Consider the following 24,095-nt stretch of genomic DNA (forward strand, 5'->3'; position numbering starts at 1 on the left):
GACAGAGAACTAACTCCCCTCCCAGAGAGCCACTCCTGTAACTGGAAATACAGAACGGAAGTATTGATTCTGCGGCATTTCCCATGTCTCCCATGGTTGGGTCTGTGGTGGATGCCTCAACCAGGAAGTCATCCTCTCCAAACCCTAGTCCACGGAGAGCCATGGGATACACATACTGTGACTTCCTCATGGAAGAGGTACCTCTCACTGCTCTAGCACTGAGGTTTCATGCAAGGCTCTAGTGTGTGTAAATTCGATTTCCCTTCATATACTCTTTCTGATAGAACAGAGAACATGAACGAAGTAAACCTTTTTAAACCTGTTTGCTTTACAAAAGTTCTGTTGTCATTACACACATATATGTGCACAATCTATAGGAAGAAATAAAAACTACCTTTGAAGAGCTAAAGTTCAGGTGTAGATGAGTTGTAATAGTGACAGTGAGCAGGTCAGTTGGTCAACTGAAAATACTACGAGGAAAGAGCCCTCCCCTCTCACGCAGAACTCTGGAACCAGGAGTCCTTCACAGCACTGGTGGGGGGACCACACACTTTGGGGGAAGTGCCCAGACAAGTCAACATGAAAAATCGTTGTTCTAGAGATTAGCACTGAACATATTCCAAAGCACAACACAAACTTTCACAAATCAATGAAAACATGCTGAGAAGCGGCCAATCAAGACTCAAAAGCTAGCCCTGGCCGGTGTAGCTCAGTGGATTCCTGGTCAGGGCAACCAATGCATGTGTTTCTCTCACATCCATGTTTCTCTCTACCCGTCTCCCTCTCTTCCATTCTTTCTAAAAATCAATGAAAAAAATATTTTCGGGTGAGGATTAACAACAACAACAAGACCCAACAGCTATCCAGTAAGTGCATATGACATAATGATTCCTAAAGAGAAAGTTATAAATGTGAGGGAGAAAAAAATGTGAGGTTCGGGTAAAAAAACAAAACTTTAAAGATAGCTGGGTAAATGTACGGCCCTGACCGCGAAGCCTGTTTAAAGGTAGTCTAAGAAGCTATAAAAAGGCCCAACAATCGGCTAAAATTACTACACAAGCAACCTGAGCAGGCCACACAGGGTCTTACTGCCTAAAATACTCGATGTGGTATAGCCGCAGGCATTAGGTCAGTCGGTCTTACCCAGGAATGACAAACAGGGGTGAGCCGACGGCAAGGGGCCGGACAGCTGGGGTTACTTCATGTGTCTGGGCACATCAGCAGGCGTTCAATTACCAGCAGCGAACATGAATTCTGAAACTCCTATTTAGAACCACACCCTAAAAACTAACAACTTCACTGCTGACTGAGAAAAGAATCCATGGCACAGGGCTGGTCTCCCAAGGCCTGGATTCACAGCGAGGAACCGGCCATGGTGCTAACATAAATAATCATGGAATCCATAGGACACTTTCTTGTAGGTCAGAGGCTTAGAATTAAAACCCAGAGACAAGCTCACCTTTCTCCACCATTGAAAACATTTAACATTATATCAAATAAACACTTTTAACATCATCCCCCGAAATCAAGGTCTATTTATTCATCAGCCACCACGTAGGAGGAGGTAGCGCACAGGATGCTAAGAGGTAGTCCGAGGATAAGGAGAGCCGGCACCTGGCTCCGGCTCCTAGCAAGTCAGTGTAGCTGGAAGACAGAGAGGCAAACAAAGAAAAGGCACCTGAAGCCAGGGAGGACCCCGCTAGCTGCCAACAGAGAATGCAGAAGAATTAGTCAGAACTGAAACCAACCAGACACCAGCCAAGAAAATGTATTTTTTAAATCATGTGTAAAAGTAGAAAACTCTTATTGCTAAGGTGCATTGTGTTAAAATGATTTATGCTTAAATTTTAATTATCTGTACAATGCCCAGAGACTTGGCTGGTGTTTCATTACATTTGAGGGAAAATAAATACTTCCTTTTTTCTTTTTCACTGAGTGTGACCTCATTGTGGGCAACATGCTCACATTTTTTTTTTTCTTTCAAAATCTAAAATGTTATAGAGCCTTATATGAGTTGAACAGCAAATACCACATTGCCTAAGTTTAAGAGAGGTGATCCATTAAGAAGGAAAGCATTCAGCCAATAAACATGCTATAACTGAAAGACAAATCCTGATTTGAATATAATAAAATGTGAGGGGGGAGGTCAAGGGGACAGGAATCTTAGAATCAATGAAGTAAATGGAGACTGTAGAACTACTTCTGTGGATTCTACACTTGTCTACTCCAACGGAGAGAAAAACGCACACCACAATCCACAACAGAGTGTGTACAAATGTCAGTAGGGTTAAAGGGACAAAGCCCACTGGTGGAAGGAATACACTAAGGGTAGTACCTACACCAAGAAACGACTAATTTAAGAAAAGTGAAATTGGTCTAAATTGTGGCCAGCATAAATTATTTTCTAACCCTGCCCTATTAGACACCTTGCTTTCCTTCTGTTTTCATTAGAGGTAAATTAATTGAGACGGTGGCTTGCCCAGGAGCTGGCCCTAAGCATGACTATGGCCCCAGTGAAGGTGACAATGTGAGTGTATGGGTAACATGGACTTCTTGGACAATACCCCTCTCCTTCCTAAACCAGCTCCACATCTGGGTGCAACGTCAGGTTTTCCATGCCTATCTGACAGGGATTAATTAACGGAAGAACAGGAAATAACACTTTAAAACTTCCCTCTGTTCCACAAAGTGTATTTCTGAGCCTTCGCTTTCAGTGCTGGCTGTTCACTGGCTGCTGTTCTGCAATATGGATTCACAGAGTTAACAGGTGAAATAAACCTTGACGATAAGCCTCACTTTACAGATGAGGACGCCACCGTCCAACAAGGAGATGGCTCACCTAGGACTTCAACACAAGGTTTCTTAGCCTCTGTCCTGGGCTCGTGCTGCCACTTACACAGGAGAGGGGAATGAGTGTCCACAAATGCAGAGAAGCAAAACCACATTTCAAAAACACAAAAAAGCAGCAGCATCAGAAACCCAAGTAAATTTTCCTACAAGAAATGAGTGTATGCATATAAAATACTACATATACATATATCTCTAAAGCGTTGTCTTGTTCCCTCTCCGCTTTTTTCTCTGGAATATAGAGCAGCAGATATTAAAGATATACTGAACATGTAACAAAACCCAATTATTAACAATAGCACCTTAACCTTGACAGTTGAGAATAATGCATCTTGTCAAAACCTAGGAATTTTTGGTGCTTTTTTGTTAGTTTGAACACGTAAATGTTTAATCAGCTGAATTAAGTAGCAAGATATTAAAAAGCAGGAAGCAGGTGTAGTTTTCACAGCCTCGGTTTTGTATTTCTGCAACAAACATTTAATTTGTTGAACAGTATCTTAGCTGCTGCATTTTATTCTTGGGTGTCTAGTTTGGTCTTTCTGTATTTGAAAACTGGCCGATTTATATCCGTATCACAACGAACAAATATATTCTTTCATGTATGACAGTTTCAGCATAGAGAATGCAACCTCAGCTACCAATTATAGCTGCAAATGAGCAATAGTGTGGAATGAGACAGCCTGCTGGCTTTGTTAGTATTCTGTCTCCTTTGGGATCCCATGGGGAAAGGGAGGCTCTGATGAAGAGAAGCCCTTGGCTCATGGTTTATTGTGCTTGCCACCAGCTGCAGACTTCTCATCTCATTAGCTCTTTTAGAATACAGTGGGTGAAGACAGCTGTAGCCTACTTGAGTCTTCAGCTCCTGGGTATTCTGAAGGCTGCATTTGCTATGCACTTTCTGTAATCCTTGGGAAAAAAAGAAAGCAGATTCACTAGGCCAAGGAAATGTATTTGTAAAATGAGTTTTAAAATCATGTTTAAAGGTAGAAAAACCTTATTGCTAAGGTGCATTGCGTTTTAAAATTTTTTATGATCAAATTTTAATTATCTGTAGAATGCCCAGAGGCCTGGCCAGGATAAGGGCTTAGTAAAACCATCATTATCAAGTTAGGTGTGATGTCCCTAGACACTGCTCGCTTCCACTAATACCAGTGCCTGAACCACAGAAAACACACTGGTATAAACATTAGGTAGATTCTGATGAGTGTTAACACAACTCCATTTAATTGAAAACTCTTATTTAAGTAAAAAAAAGGAGGCAAGAAAGTCAAGACACCCTTTGGAGAACACATAAAATATGGAAAATAAATGGACTCCTGAGTCTCCAAGCTGGAGCCACAGAATACATTCATTCAATTCATATAAATACCTGTTCTCTGTCACTGGAATACAAAAGTTGTGCTGCCTCTTGGGTACGCATCTGTTACTCACTATAGCTCTCAATAGAAACCCTCAACAGAAACCAGATTCATTTTGAAGACAAAGAATATGAGTTTTATGAATCTTTAAGCATGGTGGCTGTCCCCCAAAATACAAGTGCAAAATCTGTGCTGAGCCAACCTAAATACCCGTGAGTCCAGATTTAACTCATGATTATGAATGGGGAAGTGAGTAGAAGGTGAAGGGCAGGCTGGTAGGAGTGTCTTGACAGCTTGTGGAAAAATCAAAATAAACTCCAGACACCAGAAACTGCCTACAGAACCATGAATGGGTTCCCCCAGGTGAGGCTAAATGTAAACAGGGAAAAGTGTGCCCAAACGCACCATTAGCAATTCCTGGACATCTGCTTATTGAAGAGCACCCCCTCAGCCACCCTCCCGCCCCACCCCCCCAAAAGAGGAACAATCCCACAGAGTCAACATAAAACTTGAGAGATATTAGGATCCTGCAGCCTGCCATCAAGTGCTTTCCTTGAGCATAGCATGATTAATTAGGTGTCTATTCAAATAGCTCCAAGATAATCACTAAGTTTAAAATGCACAGGTACTGCCGCTCAATTTAGCCAAGCTTATTTCCTCTAATCACATTCGAAAAGTAAAGGCCAGGGTGGGAGAAAGACTAAATTAAATCCGAAGGTAAATAGCAAACATCACTTATTAGCACTGCCCTGCATTTTTCAATATCGCGGCACATAGAAAACAAGGGATTCCTGGATCCTATCACCACTGACCTTAGTGCATAACTAACTGGAGTTGACAAAATGCAAGCCAGACCCCAAAGGGGAAGCCTATTAATAAAAAATATTTGCATTACATTTTGCAATAGCAAGTAACAGCGGTGTTAAGAGAAATAACATTTACTAACTTGTTTAAGAAACTCATTTGAACAGTTATTTTCAAATAAGCAGCTTTCTTTTCTATTTTTAATTACATCTCCCCAGTGACTCCTCACCGATTCAGGTTCCCACAGAGTGCCATTAATATAGTATAAGTAAATCTCATTAATTCAGGTCCTACCACCTTGGAATACATAATAATTTGGACAGGGGCTGGACTGAAGTTTATCTTTGCATGATCTATGAAAAAAGGATTTGCTACACAAATTAATAGAGTAACAAGATCTCAGGAGGGCTGTTTAAACAGTTCAGAAGTGTTTTAGAGCAATTCAGAAGCATTCATTTGCATATAATTATTATGCTAATTACAAATCATTCTTATCTATTCATTAAAGCAGATTCCCAAAGGACCACTAATTGTCAATAACTTGTTGGCCTAGTTTCTGTTACTGAATGTACCTCAGAGGAACAAAACTGCATTAAAAAATATTCTCCAATTCAGCCCTCTCATTAATCCTTACTGGCTTTCCACCAATGAATCCTAAAAGCTGAATTCTAAACTGCATTGAGAACTGAGAAATACAATCAAACCTACACACCCGAACAGAACACTTTTTTGTAGTGTTTCTAATCTCACGGAGACCCTGCATAGAGACCTGGGGTGGCGTGGAGTGTGGAGGGGGGTTAGCATGGTAGACAGGGCAAGGGGGGCAGAAGCTGTCAACAGAGCTCTATGCTAAAAGGTGGCCACAGCCTAGAGCACAGCTAGGCTAGAGCACAACCAGGCCAATCGCCTACCTCTTCCATTCTTTCTCATTTTATCCATATCACAGCCAGAGACCACCAACACTGCCATGTTTATCAAGGCAGATCTTCAAAGCCTTTGGAGGTTTACAAATTAATAGAGAGAGAAAGATATCGGGATTTCACCTACAAAAAGAGGTTACAACCAAAAGTCATATTCCACAACCCAGCAGGAAAACCAAAGAGTTGATGGGCAGATGAAGCAAAGGGAGAAAGTCCTTGAAGGATAGGAAAGGGGGGTCCTGGAAAGCCTGAGGCCGGTGGGCTGCTCTTCAGGGTAGGTGGGGCTACTGGTCGGGACAAGGCTGTGTTTTACGCAAAAATATTCAATATATTTATTACTGTAACACTATACTTATTATTACTATATATTTATATACTTATTATAGCACTTAAAAATGAAGGTAAACTCTCAATTCCAATGAAATAAGTTTTAACATATTAACAAGTCAATTTTGCTAAAGGAGCTTATTAAACATTATTTATTTTAGCCCTAGATGGTTTGGCTCAGTGGATAGAGCATTGGCCTGTGGACTCAAGGGTCCTGGGTTCGATTCCGGTCAAGGGCACATGCCCGGGTTGCGGGCTCAATCCCCAGTAGGGGGCGTGCAGGAGGCAGCCGATCATGATTCTCTCTCATTATCTATATCTCTCTCTCCCTCACCCTTCCTCTCTGAAATCAATAAAAATATATTTAAAAAAGAAACAAAACATTATTTATTTAAAATTAAATCGCATATGCCTGAAAATTAATATGTTGAAGAAAATATTATTTAACACAAAAATGCATTTATTTCCTTAAATGAAAGTAGATTGTAGAACATATTGCAACAAATTCCTTAAACTAAAATGGGGGGAGGGGTTTCCTATTTAAAATTCACAGAGTGAGCCCTCCCAGTAAAATGTCCATGTTGGTTCATTATCTGGCCTTCAGACAAAGAAGCTCCCAAGTTCCAGGATCCCATGTAACCCAGAGCACTCATTTAACAAACATCAAGTAGGCTATAATTGCAGGGGGGAAGATGGGAGGGGAATTAAACATTTTTTTTTCCCCCCCAGCAAGAACAGAATCCGATAAGAAGCATCATTCTTGCTACTATTTTTGGAGAACTTACTTCAGAAAAGCCAGGACTCAGACGCTGCTCTCTCGACACCCAGGCTAACCACAATACTTTACGGCAAAAATGTGATATAATTTACAGTTTATCATTGATAAGACTCCAGTACCTGAAGGGATCCCAGCCCAGAGAGCCTTGCCTAGGACAGAGTTTACATGGTTGAAAAAGTGAGTTCTTTCTAAAAGTGAAATATAAGGAATTCACTTTAAGGAGCCGCTTATGTGAATTTCTTTTAAAATATATGCCATTAGCTGCTCACAAAAAAACAACAACACATTTTCTAACTCTTACCAGAAAATTTCTCCCCAGCCAGGAACTGGAGCAATTCTACGAAACAGCCAACCACTTCCACCACCCTCCCTACTGTTCTACTCAAGTTAATAATGGGTTTGAGGTCCTAGTGAAAAGGTACTTTGTGCAAAATATACTCATACATACAGATTTAAGAGAAATTTATAAATCCTTGCTCAGACTTAAGCAAGCATGAAATAAGCAATATGTTATTACCCCACAAGAGGGCACTGCTATCCAACTATGTCTTCAAATATATGAGAGATTCTCTAACTCCACTACTGGATGCAAATATTGTAAGTATTCCCAAAGTACTTGACCATGTAAGGCAGCAGAAATGAAAAACATTTTTACATTTCTTTTTTTTTTTAAGATGCTAACATTTATTTATATCTTCTTTGAGGATGGGGGGAAAACCTCTATCACTACTACATAAAGGATCCTGACAATGGTTTGCTTCATAGCATAGCAAAGGCAAATGTGCAGAGCATTTGACGAGTGATAATTTCTTAAGCAAAAGCAAAATCTCTGCTACCTCAAAAACTTGTATTTGAGTTTTGTTTTGTTCCTGAATTCAAGGAGGCTCCTATTACAAGTTAGGAGCTGGTTCACAATTCACACTTTAATAAAGTTACACACACAAACTTTAATTAAAAAAAAAAAAAAAGCAAAAAACAAACTCTGGGGCTCTCACACATACACCAGAGACAAGTTACAAGCTTTTAAGATAGAAATGAATGCCGAGGTTCATCTTAATGGCAAAAGGAAGAGGTACTCTACTGGATGGAGTGCCTGCTCACGCCAAAGAGCACTGAAGAAGCATTTGGCAAACGCGGGCTCTACTCGGGCTTGCTGGGTCGGAGCCACAGACTTAATAAACAAAAGCTCTTTTCAGGGCGAAAGCCTGGGTAGCCACTGCACAGCTCCGAGAAGCAGAAAGCCCTTCTTAGGAAGTAAAAGGCAGCAGTTGGAACAAAAGTGACATCTAAAATGCAGCAGCATTCTGAAAGCTCTGAGAGAGAACAAACTAGACCATTTAAGGTTATCATTTACCAAAGGTTAATTCGAAAGACCTATTAGGTTCACCCATTAAAACAAGGTCATTTTCATAGCTCAAAAGCTGACAAATATTAACAATTTCACATAGTCTGATCTAATATTTAACTTTTTTCAGCCAGATTTCATCATGCTTTTAATTTTAAAGGGAGAAAAAAGCTAATCGTATAAAGATGATTTAGAAAGCATATTTAGAAAGCACATTTCTTTAAAATTATGAAGTTATTTCTAAAGGCACTGCAGTCAAGCATATGTTGCAAGACTATCTACTCAAATGCATAACATCTGGGCACTGCCTCACAGAATGATCAAAAGAAAAGATATTCTGAATCCTTCCTAGAGCACAGAAAACAAGCACTGCGTGAAGGTGTGACCATGACTGGCATGCCTAAAAAACTAAACCCAGTTTCATCAGCTTTCTGAGGCTGACATCTGGGGGAAAGTATCTTTAAAATGAGCAATAACTTTAAAACACTACACACTCGTGATTTAAAACAATTAAGAAGTGTCAAATTTTTCAGCTCTCAAATAATGGAATGGCAGTTCAAAATGAAAACAGCCAACTGAATGAATAGTTATCTTATGTGCTCACTTTCAGAAAATCAGGTACTGCTTCTAATATACAAAAAATGTACACACACTTCAACAGCTGATAGCTCAATTTTGAAAATGAAGTGTATTTTAATAAACACTGCCCTTATAAAAATTCAATGTGTGTGTATACATTTTTGGGGAATGCCCTATTATTTCTGCTCTCAACTAAAATGGGACACTGTTCTCTCTACCAAAACATACTCACCAAACAAGTGGATCATAATCAAAGAACAAATGGTCAAGGCTAGAAATAAAAAGCACAAACAATAAAAGCCAATTCATTTCCTTGGACATCACAATCCTTAAAAAGGTGATTGTGACACTTCCACAAGTGGCTATGATACCACTGCAATTAACCTAGTTATTAATAATAGGAAAGGAGCAAAGGGAAGGCCAGATATTGTAGGCATGTCATTTGGGCAGCTTCGCCAGAAAGCTGCAACTTTACATTTTCCAGGGTTCCAACAAAAGGGAGATAAAGACATGCCCCGTAAAGTTGGGGTGACACATGGAAGGTGCTTGCTGTCAATCACACCTGAGAACAAAGGTCATTGGCTAGAATGGACATGGCCACTGCAAGGGCGCAGAATTAGAGACATTTAATCCCCTAAACCAGTGGTTCTCAACCTTCCTAATGCCACGACTCTTTAATACAGTTCCTCATGTTGTGGTGACCCCCAATTTCATTGTTACAAATTGAATATAATTAAAGCATCGTGATTAATCACAAAAACAATATGTAATTATATATGTGTTTTCCGATGGTCTTAGGCGACCCCTGTGAAAGGGTCGTTCGACCCCCAAAGGGGTCGCGACCCACAGGTGAGAACTGCCGCAAGAGTTCCCTTTCTTGTGCTCTTACTGCACTTGGGACTTATGTGACTCTGGGCTTGTAGGGCTCCCTTGAGTTAACCTGCAATCCACACGCAATGGACTAATGGACTGCAGCTAACCTGGCGATGAACGGGACCGGGCTGCAATATGGAACGGAAACTCTGGACACTGGCTCTCATCCGCCCGCGGGGCCTCCGGAAATGCTTACTTATTCCAGCAGTATCCCAAGAACCCCACTTCTGCCCATAACAGACAGATGTGCAGCTTAGATGAACACACCAATCCTATTGTTGGCTTTTGCTATACAATTACTATACCTCATAAAGTGCAAGATTCCAAACGCCCAGCTCTAGTTAGCCTTTGAACACAGACTTCAGCTGCAGCCAGGAGCCAGCACGGCCTGGCACTTACCAGCTGTGAGGGGAAAACCCTTCCGAGGAGAGGCACTCAGCACTGCGGTACTACATAAGCAACAGTTGGAATGGACCGACTCCCAAGTCACTTAGAAACACTTTAACTGTTCACTGATTAAGGAAGTTCACTCTCTTCAGACAGATACAATTATTCCTTTATCTGGAAAAACAGTTACCATACCGCCAGAGAGCAGATAGCAATTCCAATAAATGTTTGCTGAATGAACATGAGAGGATGCAGGAGGGGTGCTCCCTGGAAGTACCCACATGAAAAAACACTGTAGGGCCTCCAATCCTTTTATTATAAGTGCACATACGCAAATTTCAATATATGCCACGGTTTAGCAGTTATGGGAAAAGGTGACCAAACCCACTGATGAAAACTGCTATTTGGGGGACTAGGGAAGATACAAGGAAGAGCAGGCTTGTTTTAATTGAATGAAAAATGCTCTTAATCAACATATTGCAAAGGAAGGCGCATCATACAGAAAGACAAAAATAAAAAGCAGCCAGCAGCCCTGCTTTGAGTCCTGACTCCCCTTCCACTGGTTATGTGGCGCAGGGAGTTACAGCACTTCCTGGGCTCAAAAACTGCGTAGTAAAAATAAAGGTTGGGGTGAATGTTTTGGACCATGGCCTCCAACTGAGATTCCTTCTGTTTCCAAAATCCTAGAAGGATGCCCCTCTACAATCTTCACCATGAATAGTGTAGACCACATCCCAGCCTGAGCGTGCACAAGCACCACCTGGAGAGCTGGGGAGGAGGGGTGGCGGTGGTAAGAATTTGCATTTCTCACAAGCTGCCTGTGAGCTGACCTTGCTTAAATGGAGAGGAGCTCAAGCCTTTAGGTCTTCAAGTCCTTAGCCCCAATGCTCCCCCACAGAGGGCATCAAGGCTCTGAAAAGAACCTTTTAACTTCCAAGGACCAATTGGCAGATCCAGTCCTAAACAGGGATTGCACTTGTACAGACCCTGCCTTGTGGCTGTGGTGAGGGCAGAGGCTGAGCAAGCAGTACTGAATGAAGGTGATCCCAGGTCCTGGCAGGAAAGAAGAGATTTACCAGCAGCCCATCCTCTCACTTGGGAGTGCCTATGTCTCCGGAAGAATCAATAAAAGAATTGTGACCAGTTGGTGGAGCCACACTTTGCTCCAGGAGCTCTTGCTAAAAAAGCGTTTTGCTGGAAAGTGGTGGCACAGAGTCCAGCAGCAGTGACAAGCAAAGGACCACAGGCCAGGGAGGGAAGGCTGGCTACGTAGAGAGGGCATCAGGGTGGCTTTTGTGCTCAGAGCCCACAGTGTGAGACACCCCCCTCCTCAGCACTCCCCCCAGCCCAGGGGGGCATTGGCAAATAGAGAGAGGAAGCGGAAAAAAGAATGGAGACTTAAGGTAAATATGATATGGCTATTACACTCATGAGTAGGTAGAAAGAAGGATGGGGGAGCAACAATTGGGGTGGAGGGGGTTAAAAAACAAAACAAAAGAAGGAAGAGGTTTAATATCTGAACTTTATCAAACTAAGAGCACAAGCTTCCTGAGTCAGCAATAGGGCCTCTCAAGCTCTGCAGGGAAGTCCCCAGGAAGGACCCTGTCAATCACAGCACATCCTTCCTGTGACCCAGAAACAACATGGCAAATTTCTAGCTTTTGTCTCTTCTTTCAGGAATACCATCTTCAGTGAAACAACTCTACAGTTACAAGCTGGGCTACTCTTGGTTTTGAAATGTCCCACTTGGGAAAAACCTTTCATCATAAATTAGTACCCCCTCCAACATGCTGAAACATGAGGGGGAAATTCACTCCCTCTTTAAACTTGCTGCTTTTAATATTAAATAGGTCTGTATTTTTAAACTAAGTCTCCCAAACAATTTAATACTTTCATATCATTAATATTTGCTTATTAATGACATTTAAAAAACAGATATCAAGCTAGATCAATTTTTAACCCGTGGGCCTTACAAATTTGAATTAAACATTTCTGCCAAAAATAACCTTGGAAATTATAAGGTCACATATACGATACAGGGAAACATATACGATACAGGGAGGCTGATACAATCCTTTCTGGTTACACATAAATACCTAAAAATATGGTTCCAATTTCTTTCTTTTAAAAAAAGAAAAAAAACCCTGCTCATTTTCTTTCAAATTACTTCCAAAAACGAAGGTCTCTCTGATGTTAATCGTGTGTACACTTCGGCTTACACTTTAAAGAGCCTTCCTCTCCTGGGAAGTGACTTTTGTATACAAATCATGGAAAGCTACTTAGACAAAGTGCTGGAGATGATTAAAAGGGGCCAGATTCACATTTATACCTTAGAAAAAAGCAGAAGCAGATGTCAACTGACTCATTTGTGTACATTTTAGAAATGAGTTGAAGATATGCATGTGCATTTCATCAGGACATTTAAAGAATTTGCGACTTTTTGTTGTGGTTATGTATTTATGGCAACTTTAGAAATTAAAAAAAACTTTATATTCTGGTGTTCTGTGCTGGATACCTAGACTTCTATTACAATTGGGTCTAAAACAACTTTTTAATCTGTCAGAAAGATATATGCTCATTTAGAAAGGACAGAATTTTTAGAATTAAAGTACATCATTACCAGTACATACTTCACCATCTAGGATTGGTAAAAAGAGGACCTAAAGTAGAATTTTGTTCATTTAATAGCTGAACCCAAAAAAAAACTTCAATTCCTTTAAACTTTTTTTTTAAACACCACAGAGAGGGGAAATCTGCAAATTCTCTTTGATCCACCCACCAAGCCTTTATTGAGAAGTCACTCCACATCAGGCTCAATAGTGAGCATCTTGCTAGGTCCTGGCAACACAGAGATGATGAGAACAGGATAGGCCAGGCCCCCAAAGGGTACTCAATTTACCGAGGAAGTCTTTTTAGGAGTGATACCCGGGTTAGATTTGAAATGGGGAGAGGGTGGGAGCAAGGGGGTGTGTCCTGCTGGAACCCTGTGCTCTGTGGCTGCTTCAATGCCAAGCAGGAGCCTTCCTTCTTAAAGGAATTAGCATCTTAACACTTCACTACAATGCGTCTTTCCCCTGAAACAGGGAATCTGTTTTGTTTGTTGGCCAAATGAAATTGGGTAGGAACATTTATGCAGCAATCCCAGATTGCTTGCTTAGCTTGTTTCATTCGTCAATGATGTATCTTCTAGAAAATTCCAGAAACTAGAGGCTATACTAATATACCACACTTTCTACAGTATATATATATATATATATATATATATATATATCCCACGTTCAAAGGCTGTCAAATCGGGTTGTTTACCCATACCTTCAGAAAAAGATCACTTCTACTGTCGTGGTAAACAACCTGCTTCCCTATTTATAATGGTCTGGCCTTCTAGCAACTTCAGCGTGAAATTATAGCTAATTTGCCTACAAACGTCAGGTGGTCATAATAATCTGGCCACTCAGTGTAAGTCATCAACAAAAGACCCTAAATAAATCATATATTTACATACATATGGTTTCTCTAGCATATTCCTCTGTAACCCTGGGTCACACTGACAGATTTTTACAATAAATCCCATTCCTAGAGTTATTGTGATCATGTTTCCCATTCAATTATGTAAACATGTCAAAGCATCTCCCCAAGTATTCAGTTACACCGCGGGCTAATCACATCCCTTCTGTGCATGAAGTACAGTTCATAAGCACAACCAAAAAAACCCCCAAAACCCCCAGCAAGTCTATGACAGAGTGGTATACAAGCTGTCTGACACCAGCAACCCAGCAGAGAGTTAAACCCTAAAAGTAATCAACAGTCACTCTGAATTAAAATATTTAGGGCTGTTTGTATTAAATCCATCTGCAGTGACAGAAAATCCCCACCAGGTGGAGGTAAAAGATCCAAGCTTCACTTCCAACTTCTTGGTTTCTTGAACTATATCACCTTTGTCCTGATTTCGAAGGAGACCTGATTACTTATCTTCTCAAAATTACTAATTACCTGGTTTTATTTCTTTTAAAGCAAGTAATAAGGGAAAAAATTAGCTTAAGAAGTTTTTAGAAAAATTAGCTCATTCAAGACAAATTAGAGTTCATCGTAAACAAAATGAAAATCAATAAATTAAGTCATTCTGAGACTAAAATCTCCAGGAGTTAGGTGTCGTCATCTGAACTTTGAGAGATCACCACACCTTCAGAAGACCTTCCTACAGAAATTCCACCGTGTTGGCCTATTCATAGTTACAAAGCTCCCAATTCTAGTGTCACTTAAATTCTTCAAGAGCAACTTTTAGGCACTAAGTAATCACGGTTGGTATGGCAGACATACCTTAATATGTTTCCACACCCATAGATCATTTGTTCTTTTCTCTGAAATCCTGCAGAACCTTGGACCAAGCCTAAGCCTGTGCCATCTGTGAACTATGTCACTGCACTGGACTTGTGTCGTGGGATTGTAAGCCTCCTGAGGGCGCTATATTCGTCGTGGATAGCTACAGCAGGGCTATTCCGGCAGCCACTAAATACCATTTTAGAATTTGCAAATATGGTCTGGAAGCTTCCTTTTTCCCAACAGCGTGGACTAGAATTTTCAAGGAACATAAAAAAGGCAGAATCAAATGAACAAATTAACTCAACAGAAAACCAAACCAGATCTGGTAAAACGAAAGGATGCCCAGGTGACCCAGGTATTTGCCATAGAGGCTAATCCTAAGACAAACATTAACTAGACAAGGCCAAGCAGATGGGGTGGAACTGAAAGGGAGAGTCGGGGCAACTGTCTTGTGCCAGCAGAGTGAACAAATGGGAATGTTCGGAAAAGGGCAGACCTGCTTCCCCGGCCCACTAGGCTCCTGCCCACTTCCTTGCTGGTATGGGTACCAGGCCCTACAGCTCTCCCCCCACCACACCTACCCACCTCAGCCTTCACACCCCCCCGATAGCTCAACGCTCTGCTCCTCACCCCTAGGCTTGAAAACTGTCAAGGACACCCTTGCCTCCCACCACGGAGTCCCCTTCTCCTTTTACAGCTGAAAATGTTCATGTGGGGGTTCTTATTTACTGTCAGCAAGTCTACGAATTTCCTAGGTGACATCAGTTGTGCTTTCAGTGTCCACAACTAAGAAAACACACAAACCAGAAGCTCTTGTGACACAATGTTCACGGCAGCCCTATTCACAGCAGCAGAGATGGAAACACCCCAATGTTCACCCGCGGATCAATGGATAAACAAAATGTGGCTATCTGCACACCAAACCATTCTTCAGCCACAGAAAGGAATGAAGCAATGTAATGGCTCATGCAACAACGTGGACGGACCTCGAAAACATGCGGCAAAAGTAACAAAAGCCGGACAGAGAAGGCCACTACTGTTATGACTCCACTGACATGAAATATCCAGAACAGGTAAATCCAGAAAAGAGGAGAGGTTAGTGGTAGCTGAAAGTTGAGGGGAGAGGGAAGGAGAGAGTGACTATTTATGGGTCCAGGGTGTCCATTTGGGATGATGACAGTGTTCCAGAACTGGATGGTGCTGATGGTTGTACAAATACTGTGAATGTACTAAATGCCACAGAACTATACATTTTAAAATGGTTAAAATGGTAAGTTTTGTTATGTGTATTTTATCATAATAAAAAAGGTACTGTGAATCCAACACAATTTTTAAAAAAGTATATCTTACTAACTTCTAAAATGTAACTTGGAAAATAGGAAGTATGGACACTGAAAAACAAAATCACACAGACATATGTGAACACTTATTCACTCCCCAGACAATGCTTGGTGTGAACATAGATTCTCAGAACTTCTGGGCACCTGCAGCTAATAATAATGGCAAAATGGCCAGCCGTTATTAAACTAGACACTGCTCCAAGTACTCACATTGAGTCCTGTGAGGTGATGAACCCCATTTTACACAAGCTAACACAGGCACCCAAGATGGGAGAGCCAGCAGGTAGCACAACCTCAGAATTTGAATCTGAAGCCGATCTAGTTTCAGAATGTATATGCTTAGTCACAGCTCCATGGACTCACAATGCAGACCCTCCCCATGTGGGCCCCATCCATTCTCTCTTTCAGTGTCTATCTACCCGCAGAGAGCACCTGCTCAGCCTTTGCATGTGCAGCGCCCTCCATCCGAAGCACCCTCTCAAGTGCTGTTGTCATGCATGTGAGGCCAGCGCTGCCTTCTTTTCTCTCTGAAGGTTAAGCTGGGGTAGAAGGAATGGGACTGAGGGCTCTAAGGCTCTTCATAATCTGCCTTCACTGTTCTCACAAGTTCCGTGGGTGTCTATAAACACTGACTGAGGGTGCACTTTAGCCTGAGAACAAGGACAAAGAACTACTCTTATTCCCCCAGCAAAACCAGAGCTGCCTGTGCTCTGCTGAAGAACAACATGGAATGCAAACCTAGGAGCCACAATATCAGACCATTTTGTTTGGCCAGCACAGCGTTTTCAAACTGACAGTACAACCAGAATGACTTCCCCGGGCCACCCAGCCCCAGGGCCATACTGCTGCTTGGTACTATCTGGTGACCTGCGGCTCCAGGCCTGTGAGCTGTCCTGACCTAGCCATTAACTGACTCACTCATTACTCATCCCAATGATTGCTCTTCCTATCGCCAGGAAATCATGGCTGGAAACGATACTAAGAGAAATAAAAGGGCAAAACAGACCCTGTTTTCCATAGAACACACATTTTACTTCTGAGGATAAAAAAAAAAAAAAGCCTTCTATCATTTCAAAGGCAGAAATAGCCCTGAAATGGAAATAACTTCAAATCATAGTACAACTAAAATATAAAATCTCCCATGACGAAGATCCCTCTTCTAATCAGGGAGGGGCCCTCGCTGAGCAGGACCCAGCCTAGCAGTCAGAACCCCAGTGATTTCTGAGAAAGGGACAGGGGTCTTTGTTTCAGGAGGGTTACATTTATTTACAACAGCAATGTGAGACAGTTAGCTGCTGAGTTACTTCTGCTCAGCTTATAACACTGTTCAAGTTCAGGGAAGAAGCACGGAAAATGAAATGAAATGCTAACTGAAACGCTGCGTTTCATGACAAAACGAGGTGTCACTCTTATTTCAAAGCTTTAGCTCTCTCTCGACTAGCAAGAAGGTTGTCTTAACATGTAAAAATCCACAGCTGTTCACTGCAATACCAAAGCAGCACGCAGGATGGTCTAAGTAGTGAGTTAATATTGCACATGTGGCAAAGTAATACCAGGGCCCTAATTTGCAGGGGAGAGTTGTACAGGGGGTGGTGGTGAAATAAAGGTTTTAATACTCTTGAGAACAAGTGTTCTTATTAAGTCAAAAGCCTGAAGTGCAAATATTTACATCTAGTAAGAGTCAAAATAGAAAGCTATACAACTGGTAAACTGAGATGTTCTACCATCAACCATTTCTCACAAATGACAATGTTAAGGTAACCCGAATTACCGAAAATTTGTATGTAAATTGAATTTTTGCTTTCTTATTTTTTTGTAAAATACTGTCACTTCCTCCCACACCCCATGAAAATAAATCTCTGTATATCTCAGGTACACTGAGATTTCTTAAAGGGATCACTTGTGCAAAGGTGAAATCCACACACACACAAAAATCACCTTCTCTCCTTCTCTCTGATCTTTCTGATGTAAAAATGTAGGCCATACAAGAAATACATAAAATAATTCTTAGATGTAAGAGGCAACAGGTTAAAATGTCACTGAGTAGTACTTACTGCTGGTTCAACTTGACTTCGATCTGCAATATCTATGTGGACAATTTCAACAGTTTTCCACGTGTTCGGATCTAAACCGTGTACCTAAAATTACAAAGAGAAATTAAACAAATCAAATTGTAGACTATTCTTGCTAGGCAAAACTATTATACTTACATATAAAATCTTTATCTTGAGTCTCTGAGAGTACATTATAAGGGGGGGAGGCAGAGTCTAAATTGCTACATAATTAAATTAGCCATCTGAAGTCTTGAAGGATCTAGAAATCTTTTATTATCCCTTGAAAACCCCAAAATAAGGGGGGGGGGGGGAGGTTGGTAAGGATGCTGCCAAATTAACAGGAATCTGTCAAAATATTTTCTGGTAGTCCTTAGAAATTATTTAGTTAACAAAATGTACCTGACCCATGTTTAACTCAAACAATACATGACAAAGTCCTTTTAACCTCCAAATTCCAGATAAACATAAAGTGACATTATAATTAAGATTTCTAAAAGCTGCACTGTATGGTCTGAAACTCTCCTGACGTTGATCATCCGAAAGCTATTCAATTTCAGTATGATGTTAACTCCTGTATACTTCATGTTGTTCAATCTATTTCTGAAACTCCATCTATGAACCAATTAAGAATTGTTTAAAAACTGCCAAAGATATAGCCATTTGAAAGCTGAAGGCAGATTAAATCATACACAGACTAAAAATATCAAATCACCTCATTTATTTTAGAGATGAATGTGTACCAACTTGTAAAAATCCAGAACTCGTCAACATTATTATAAATTATCCAAAGTACCTTCTCCTTCCTAGGCCATTTCTCTGACATCAACCCATATCCCAAGCAAAGTGGAATGGAGATGGAAATTAAAGCCATCATTTTTGCAATGGAGAGCAGCTCTGGCAAATACACAGAGATGAAAGGATAAAAGAAATCTGAAATTTAGTGCCTAAGATTGGTTTGGGGATTATCTGTGAATTTCGTTTAACTGTGCTTTCCCTGTGGCAGAGAAGGAGTTGCTGATAAAAACAACAAGTCCACTCAAGGGAAGGAGAAAGGTCAGGAAAACCCATTTGTTTCCAGTTGTTTGCTTGCCTCCCTGTAATCGGACACACCCTGGGGTGGCCAGGTACTAGTATGATGCAGGTGTCATCACTCTGGTGATGACAAGATGGACTATAGTATTCTCATTTCAATGAAAAGTCCAGAGGTGAAACTTACATTTTCTAAGGTTCCCAAGTCTGGTTTGTGCCACGTTTCGATTTTAATGAAGAAATCATCTTTCATATATTCATTCTGCAGAAAACACAACAGTAAAATGACAGTGATCTCACACCAGTTCTTTGTGGAGCCTTCCCCAGCATAAGCATCCATGCCTTTGACTCTACAAGTCCGATCCTCAAGGGTAAAGAATCGTTCGCTATCTATTTTTATAAGCTTGCCAGGCAAACCAAATGCTACGTGCTTCTAAATAATTTAAACAACCCTACTTGTCATGCAGCATACGGGGCTAATGTTAAAGAAGCGGTGAGATTGGTGAGCAAATCTGGCCTTTGAAGGAAGCAGCAGAAGCAAAATAAAGTCAACAGGGAGACTTTGAGCTAAGGCTGGAGAGAGCCCGTTAAACCTGGCAGCATGTGGTGGAGTGCAGGTTGCTGGAAGAAGCACAGAGGAGGAACCATGCAGTGATGGGCAGTTTTAATAAAACAGGTGCAAATAAATTACGATGTAAAGCAAAGTCGAAAGATGAAGAGTTTGTGACACAAAAAACCGTTTTACTCACCGTTACAACTGAAGCGTCATGGACAGGTGGGCAGTAAAAGGAGAAACATGTCAGAATATTAATCAGAGTCAAAACAATCTGTCACAATACTTAATGTCACAAGATCAAACTACCTGAAAATAAGGTATTTACTAGTGGACATCCTCAAAGCACAGTTTCTGTACAAGTCACAGAGTAGCATGCTTTAGAGTATGGGGTTAATAACCCAATTTTAAAACAATGGTAAAAAGAATAATGTCACAAAAGCAAAAACATCATTTATAATACCAATTTAGCAAACAACAAAAAACTTTTTCATATCCCTCACCTATTATGTGGCAATATAAGTAAAATACTGTTAAAACCACACCAGGAGACACTTGTGAGTATGGATGGCCTTTCTTTATAGCTTCCGCACAGGCATACCCCAGAGTTACTGCGGGTTCAGTTCCAAACCACAGCAACAAAGCTGGTGGAGGGTCTTGCCTTCACTGAATACAGCGAAGCACAATAAAACAAGGTATGCTTCTGTTCCTCCACTTGCTCACCCCTGGACCCTGAACAGTCAGCAAGGACCTCGAGGTGCTGTCCTCTAGGAATGAGCCCAGGCCCCTCACAAAGCTCTGGGGGGCGGGGGGAGCCCAATGTAACCTCTCCTCTGCCAGTTAGTGCTATGACTACCTGAGACCCCACAAAAGGCCCTGACGGGTGGCACCCTTCTCAAAGCTGTCCTAGTGGGCATGGCTGCTGGGAACCAGGCTTACTTGTTCTACAGTAGGGATATGCGTTCCAGGCTTTCTCGTGAAATACCAAGGAGCCCTCGGGAGCAATCAATCTCACGAATCCAGGAACTTTGCTGTGAGGAGAGAAATAGTGGATATATTTTCAACAGCGCCATCACTGCTCTGTTGGCATCTTTCGCACTGCTTCAAAGAGAGTGGTAGTCAAAGGTGATTATATTCTAAGCTTCATGGACTCAACAGTTTTCTCCTCGTTCCCACAGTAATCAAGTGGAAAATGAATGTAAAAACAACAAAATAATTCTATGTTTAACCGCATACAGCATTTTTTTAAAATAGAAGTAATTCTTTCTTGTGAGCTTCTGATCTATCTCCCTAAGAGTTAGATGAAGCCAGTCAACCTGTACATAACACAACACGGAAGTTCTCTTGTGTAAAGACTACACTACACTGTCTCCTAAAGCAAAAAAAAAAAAAAAAAAAAAGAAGACCCAGAATAAGGGAGTATCCCTGAGTAAAAAGTCTTTTCACACATTTTACAGAATAAACCTTAAAAATTTATAAAAAATGAGATATGAAAGTATACCCAAGTGTCAAATTTTGTAGGTTTGGAAGATGAATGTCACTTGCTGCCTTAAGTATGGTCAGAGAAGGGTTAAATACATAACATATGATGAGGTTGTGCGTATTCCTAAGATAATCAGGAAAGATCACAAAAGATAAAACAGGCAAAAGATATCCAAACACATCACAACCGGTAGACAAATAAATGGATTCCTCAATCTTATAGTCTTCAAGAAATGCAAATGAAATGACCATTTTATGTGATCATTTCATCACATAAAAGCAGTTTTACATGCCCAGGCTTTTCACACGGATTGGATTCAAATCGAAACATCACCACTTGGAAGATGTATGACCTTGGGCACTTTACTCGGCTCTCTGAACTTCATGCGTTGAATGGAGTTATATTACCTACTCTGCAGGGTCAATGAGAGGATTCAATCAGATAGCATCTTGCAACATGTCTCGTACTCTGAGCAGGACAAGGAGTGCTCAATAATGATAGTTACCGCTTTTTAGTTATAAGCTGACATGGAGCTGGGTACTTTCACAGGCCTTTCTTCACTTAAATCCCCTAATAACACTGTGAGGTAAGCATTCATATAACCAGCATTTAAGTGGCTAAATAACTGTATGTCAAAACTATATCCTCCAGGGTGGGGGTGGCCGGTGAGAGGTCAATGAGGGGAAAAGGAGACATATTTTAAACAATAAAGAATTAAAAAAAAAAAAAGCCTGCCTGGTGGTGGTACAAGAACAGACATATAGACCAATGGAACAGAACAGAGAACCCAGAAAAAACAAAACAAAACACAAAAAACAAACAAACAACTACATCCTCCAACTATAAGCCCTATTACGTATTTTTTTTCCATATCAGAGCTGCTTCTCTGAGAACTTTCAAGCACAGCTTAATGTCCTAAACTAAGGAAGAACACACTAAGGAAATGTGGGACCCAGCATGCACTCTGGCCCCATAATAAGGTTGAGCAGCTGACCAGAGACTAGATGCAAGGAACCCCACACTAGCCAGAGAGGTCGTAGGAACAGCCCTTTTGTTATCTCTTCAGAACACAAAAGCAGGTACATGATTTGGAGCTTCCACTATTGTGGCAAATCAAATCACCAGAAAAGAAAAGAAAATAATATCACATTAAAAGTCAACCAATATCTAGCAGTTTAAACTATTTCTTCCTTTACTCAAAACCCCTTTAAATGTGGGAGAGGTCTAATCAGAGTGGAATATAATACACTAGAGGCCTGGTGCTCAAATTTGTGCACGGGTGGGGTCCGCCTCGATCCAATCGGGCTGCGCAGGCCAGGGGGAGGGGACACAGGTGGTTGGCTGGCCAGCCACATCCCCTGGTTGAACTCACGGTTGAGAGGACAATTTGCATATTCGCCTTTTATTATATAGGATGTGGGTAATTTAAAAAAATACAAGCCCTAACTGGTTTGGCTCAGTGGATAGAGCGTCAGTCTGCGGACTGAAGGGTCCCAGATTTGATTCTGGTCAAGGGCATGTACCTTGGTTGCGGGCACATCCCCAGTGGGGGGTGTGCAGGAGGCAGCTGATCGATGTTTCTCTCTCATCGATGTTTCTAACTCTCTATCCTTCTCCCTTCCTCTCTGTAAAAAGTCAATGAAATATATTTAAAAAATATAAGCTACAAGATCACTAATCTCTCTGAGAGTCTGACAAACAGATCTATCAATGGTTCATTTGGTCAACTTAGGAAAAGGCAGGGGGAAAAATAGCTGTGTACTAGCTCAGAAACATTTTAACACTCTCCTCTTTATTTCTAGAGTGCCCAATATTCTAAAAACCTTGATATTCATCAAAAGTTCTAAAATTTGCTGGCCCAAACAGAAGAAAATTGGTAGTCAGCCATTAAAAGCTCCAACAGCCAAATATATAAGCTTAAGTATTTCTTCATTTTGCCCCCGAATTGCCTATTATCTTACTTCCAGGATGCTATTTCCACGATATGAATCCTAACAATTCATTTTGTTTTGACTTAGTTAGGCACAACCAAACCTTTGAGCCAATTGTTTCAAATTTACTGGCTTTTTACATTTAACATAAGAACATTAACAAGCACAACCCTCCCTCAATGAATCTAAGTAATTGACTAAACGTGGGAAAAATGCATAAATGGAGTAAATAAAATTAAATTTCAATTCTATTTTACAGGAGAGAAATTTTCATTAATGGCAGCTCTAACATATTCCTAGCAAGGCATATGTATAAGTGTGCCACTTATACATATAACTGAGAGCAAAGCATAGACATTGTTTTTCCACCTCAGTATCACTTAGGAAGTCACTTTAATAAAATGAAGGAAATTCTGTTTTTGGAAGCTTACAGAGTCTCAGAAAAGGAACATACATGAACTGAATTAACAAAATGGAGTTAGGCCTTCAAAAAACAAATTAGGAGGGACATTCTTCCTCTTGTTCATCCCAAACTAGTCACGAAATGTTCTCTCATAAGTGCCTGCCTCAATGTAAACATATCTAGATTCCGCTGTTGGAAGTCAGCCATAGCATTATGCCCAAGAGCACAAAGGTTCTTTGCCAACACGTAGCCTCCCCACACCGGAAGGTTATTTAAGAATATTTAACTTGGGGGTAAAATTCAACCAAAGTGCTTTATCAATTGTCTTGAGGAGATAATATTAAGAGCTAATCTAAGCTTGTCTTCAGGAGATATTATTAAGATCTAATCTAAGCTCAATGGTTGTGAACCTGTCTGCTTTGGAGCAGAGGACTTTGTCACAGTGGTACTAGAAAACAAAGGGTTAATATGGCTTAAAAGATACATAATAAATGACCATAATGTACACAGAACTTCCCCTCATCTAGAAGCATTCCTTTTTTTAAAATCCTGTTCCTGAGATAAGTAACTTGGCTAATCATTTCTTTTTTGTTGTGGTTAATCCTCACCTGAGGATATTTTTTTCCAGTGATTTCCAACGAGAGTAGAATGGGAGGGAGAGGGGATGAAGACAAACATCCATGTGAGAGACACATAGATTGGTGGCCTCCCACATTTGCCCCAAGCAGGGCTAGATGGTGGTGAACAAGGAACAGAGGGAAAGA

At 40.9% G+C, this 24,095-nt stretch overlaps 1 protein-coding gene across 1 annotated transcript in view; it reads right to left on the bottom strand.

Moving 5' to 3' along the window:
* Positions 1-24,095, bottom strand: part of PITPNB (phosphatidylinositol transfer protein beta) — a 58,575-nt gene that overhangs the window by 20,463 nt on the left and 14,017 nt on the right. The window contains exons 4-7 of the mRNA XM_081113784.1: positions 20,454-20,545; positions 19,711-19,718; positions 19,149-19,223; positions 17,933-18,016 (exon numbers count right to left, since the gene is read on the bottom strand). Of these exons, the coding sequence (XP_080969910.1) occupies positions 17,933-18,016; positions 19,149-19,223; positions 19,711-19,718; positions 20,454-20,545 (259 nt within the window). The remainder of the gene's footprint in view (positions 1-17,932; positions 18,017-19,148; positions 19,224-19,710; positions 19,719-20,453; positions 20,546-24,095) is intronic.

The sequence above is a fragment of the Myotis nattereri genome (genome assembly GCF_964212035.1).
Source record: "Myotis nattereri genome assembly, chromosome: 19".
NCBI classification, from domain to species: Eukaryota; Metazoa; Chordata; class Mammalia; order Chiroptera; family Vespertilionidae; genus Myotis; species Myotis nattereri.